At 56.5% G+C, this 3382-nt stretch overlaps 1 protein-coding gene across 1 annotated transcript; it reads left to right on the top strand.

The window, feature by feature from the left end:
* The first annotated feature begins 1433 nt into the window (after positions 1-1433).
* On the top strand, positions 1434-2370 carry LOC112903616 (predicted GPI-anchored protein 58). Its single transcript, XM_025972860.1, has 2 exons — positions 1434-1645; positions 1791-2370. Exons 1-2 carry the CDS (start codon positions 1434-1436, stop codon positions 2368-2370), a joined length of 792 nt encoding a protein of 263 aa, XP_025828645.1.
* The last annotated feature ends 1012 nt before the right edge of the window (positions 2371-3382 follow it).

Below are 3382 nucleotides of genomic sequence, written 5' to 3'. Positions count from 1 at the left end.
TCCAGCGGCCACTCCTTTGACTGGCGGGCCCGAGCCCACCGGTCATTGAGCGTGAGAGGAGGGGGCCTGGTGCAGGCGGCCGTTCGGCTTCTCCTCGGTCGCCGCGGAGCTCGAGAGGGCGAGCAGCTTTTGGATAAAAGGAAGGCGCCAAAGAGATCGGCTACCTTTTTGCTCTTGCCTTCGACAGCCGCCGCAGCGACCCTTCATCTCCGCTCACACTTTGCAATCATCTTCCTTGCGCTCGGCATTCCTTCTTCTTGCTGCTCCATTGCGATCCATCCCCAGCAATTGCAGCGCCCATCACCATGTCTTCGCTCCCTTTTCCGCGCCGGTTCCAGAGCGAGACCCAGCTGGACTTGGTGCGGCGCCTTCTGGGATGGACCGCGCTGGAGCGCACCGGGAAGATTAGGGCCAGTAAATCCCCCTCCGTGACCTTGCCACGGGGGAGTTCGTCCTCTTCAACTCGTACGGCATGTGTGGGTTGGTGCCTCTGATCTCCTCCTTCCTTCTGCTCCTGGAGGAGTTCAGCCTCCAACTTCAACACCTCACCCCCCACTCCGTCCTCCTCGTGGCCATCTTCACCCACTTCATGGAGATGTTCGTGGGGGTCCGCCCCTGCACCACCATCTTCAGGCATTTTTATGCCTTGGTCGGGACAGGGAGGAGTAAGTGCGAGGTTGGCACCTACTACTTCCAGCTCTGGCACGGGATGGCGAACTCCTACATCAGTGCCTTCTCCAGCTCCAAGTGGGAGGATTGGTGTGAAGGCTGGGTCATCGCTGAGGCTGACCCCCACGACCGCCTGGAGCTGCCAACAGAGGGGCCTCAGAGCGATCGGAGCACCTGGAAGGCCAAGCCATCAATGCCGGAGGAGCTTGGTCCGGTTCTTGATCAGGTCAAGAATCTCTCAAGGTGCGGCCTGATGTCCCTGATGGTGCTGGGTGATTTCCTGAAGCGGCAGATCACCCTCCTGCAGCAGTGGACCAGGATGGCCTGCATGTACACGGGGATAAATGATTGCTGCAGGATCGCGCGTGGACCCGACTCCGAATTCACCAGGGCGGAGCTGGAGTATGCGGTCCGGGCGATGACAGGCGAGGCATTCAGCTTGGAGTCCCTGGTCCTCCCGAACGGGATCAAAGCCCTGTGCAAGGACTAGGCGTTGCGGTCGACGGTTCTGGCGGTCCGGCAGCTGGGAGGTGACCCCAATCGTGGGATCCACATCCCTGGCGCCGCTCCCGACCGCTAGCAGCGCGCCAGCCAAGGTCCCGGGGGGGCCAAGTCCCGGAGGTCCGGCCCCCGCCGAGAAGGGAAAAGACAAGGTGCCGGTGCCAGAGCACCACCACAAGGACAACGCGGAGGAGTCCAAGTCCCGGAGGCTCCAGCGCGGCGACAGCTCCTTCATCGGGGAGCGGGCCCCCAAACGCTAGAAGATGGCGGAGGCGGAGAGGCAGAGCAGGGCTCCACCACCTCCGCCGCAGCGCCAGCAGCTGGAGGAGGCGCGACGGCCTTCTCCGGAGCAGCAGATTCCTCCGCTGCCACCGACGACGCGGCGCCCAGCGATGCCACCACCACCGACAGAGCCAAGACCACAAACCCTGCCCCCGCCGCCAGAAGCGCCAGCTGCCGGGGACCTCCACCAAAGGTCCGGGGGGTCCTCGGCAGGAAAAAGGGTCCCCACAAATGCCCGGGGCAGTTGGGAGTGGTATGACTTCGTGTAAGTGATCTCCTTGGAATTTCTCGTTACTCCATTTGTCTTCTGGGCCCTAAGCATGTCGGTGATGTGACAGGCCCCTTCCATCGGACGCATCGAGCACGTTCGCCGGGGCCGCACCAGCTGGGGGGTCCGGGCCCCAGCCAGTACCTTCATCTTCCCCTGCTGGGGGGTCGGCGACAACTCCAGCAGGGACTCCGCCCGCGCCAGCACCAATAGCTTCTGGACCCAGAGGTTCGGAGCCGGAGGGTGCCACACCCCGAAGGCCCGAAACCGCCCACCAGGAGGAGGCCGCCGGACCTACTGCGACGACCGAGGCGCCAGCAGCAGCAGTGCCGGAGGCAGCGGGGGTGCTGGAGGCGGTGACACTGGAGGCCGCGGAGGTGCCAGAGGCAGTAGCACCGGAGGCCGCAGAGGTCACCAGCACCACCGCTCCACCCGCGCAGAAGGAGGAGCCGGAGGTGGTGCTGGGGAGGCGCCTTCTCCCGAGCCCAGCGGAGATTCCCCTCCCCCGCCTCTTTGCCAAGAGCCAACAAGTGCAGGAGGAGCTGGAGGCAGGCATCCACCAGGAGTGGGAGAGGCTCTCCAACTGGGAGCGCCACCTGGGGGACCGCATCAACACCGTCTTCGCCCGCTACGCTGGGGAGCGCACCTAGCTTGGGCAGGAGCGTGAAATCCTGCAGGAGCAGCTACAGAAGGCTCTCGATCGAGAAGCGGGGTGCCCAACGGGAGCTTGCGGCCGCATAGCGGGAGAGGCACGCTACCGAGCGGGAGCTCGTGGCGGAGATGAAGGTGAACGCTGTGACAGTTCATATACTTGTAAGATAGGCATATACTTTGTTAGTGTGAAGTATGTGTTTGTTAGTGTAAAGCTTTTGTGTTTATGTGAAGCTTTTGAAAATTTAAAGTGCAAGTAAAAAGGGTATTTTTGTAATTATAGAAAAACCTAGGGTTGTTTTTGTAAAATGTTATTGGATAGGAGGTAACTTCAAAGTAAGTGAAGGGTGGTTTTGCAAACATATTTTTCTTAATTTATCCCCTGTAAACAAAATATATATGTATCCAAAAGTTTCATTTGAAATGTGTGTATTGAAGTGTGTAAAAATTTTGGGTAAAGTGGTGAAAATAAGGGTGTTTATGTAATTTTATAAAAGTACAAGTCCTTTTATGCAAGTAGTTGATTTACAAAAGTAATTTTCAAAGTTACTCAGGACTAAAATGTAAAAGATGCAAGTCATCATGACATGTCTATCCAATCATCATGACGTGTCTATCCCGTCATCATGACGTGTCATAAATACTTGCATTTAGATCCTGAATATTATAAAGTTACACTCTTTAGGACAAAAGTAATTCAAATCCAACCTTTGTTCAAAATTTCACGTGTAAAGATATAAGTTTTGAGTTTTTGAACTTGGGCCCTAAAGCGATGTTGTAGAGTTTGAAAAACTCTCCAACTTTCATTTTGGGCATTTCTTCATTAGGGTTTTAGATTGATGTGAAACTTATGCTTTACAGAAAAGTCCCTGCAATTTTCTAGATTTGCGAATAAGTCATTGGGGAAATCCATTCCTCCTTCTTCTCTCTGTTCTTCCTCTATTTGGCTTCCTCCTCTTCCCACTGGTGGCACATTTGTCTGGGAGCTTTCCCATGCCTCTCTCCCTCTCC

Source organism: Panicum hallii, chromosome 8 (genome assembly GCF_002211085.1).
Source record: "Panicum hallii strain FIL2 chromosome 8, PHallii_v3.1, whole genome shotgun sequence".
In the NCBI taxonomy this organism is placed as follows: Eukaryota; Viridiplantae; Streptophyta; class Magnoliopsida; order Poales; family Poaceae; genus Panicum; species Panicum hallii.
The sequence above is the reverse complement of the archived record's forward strand: the minus strand, read 5'-3'. Positions and strand labels throughout refer to the sequence as shown.

Excerpts from the sequence above, each read along its gene's own strand:
- LOC112903616 (XM_025972860.1), top strand. The coding sequence starts at position 1,434 with ATGGCGGAGGCGGAGAGGCAGAGCAGGGCTCCACCACCTCCGCCGCAG. Across the intron at positions 1,646-1,790 it reads GCCGGGGACCTCCACCAAAG|GCCCCTTCCATCGGACGCAT; the intron begins GTCCGGGGGGTC and ends GTGATGTGACAG.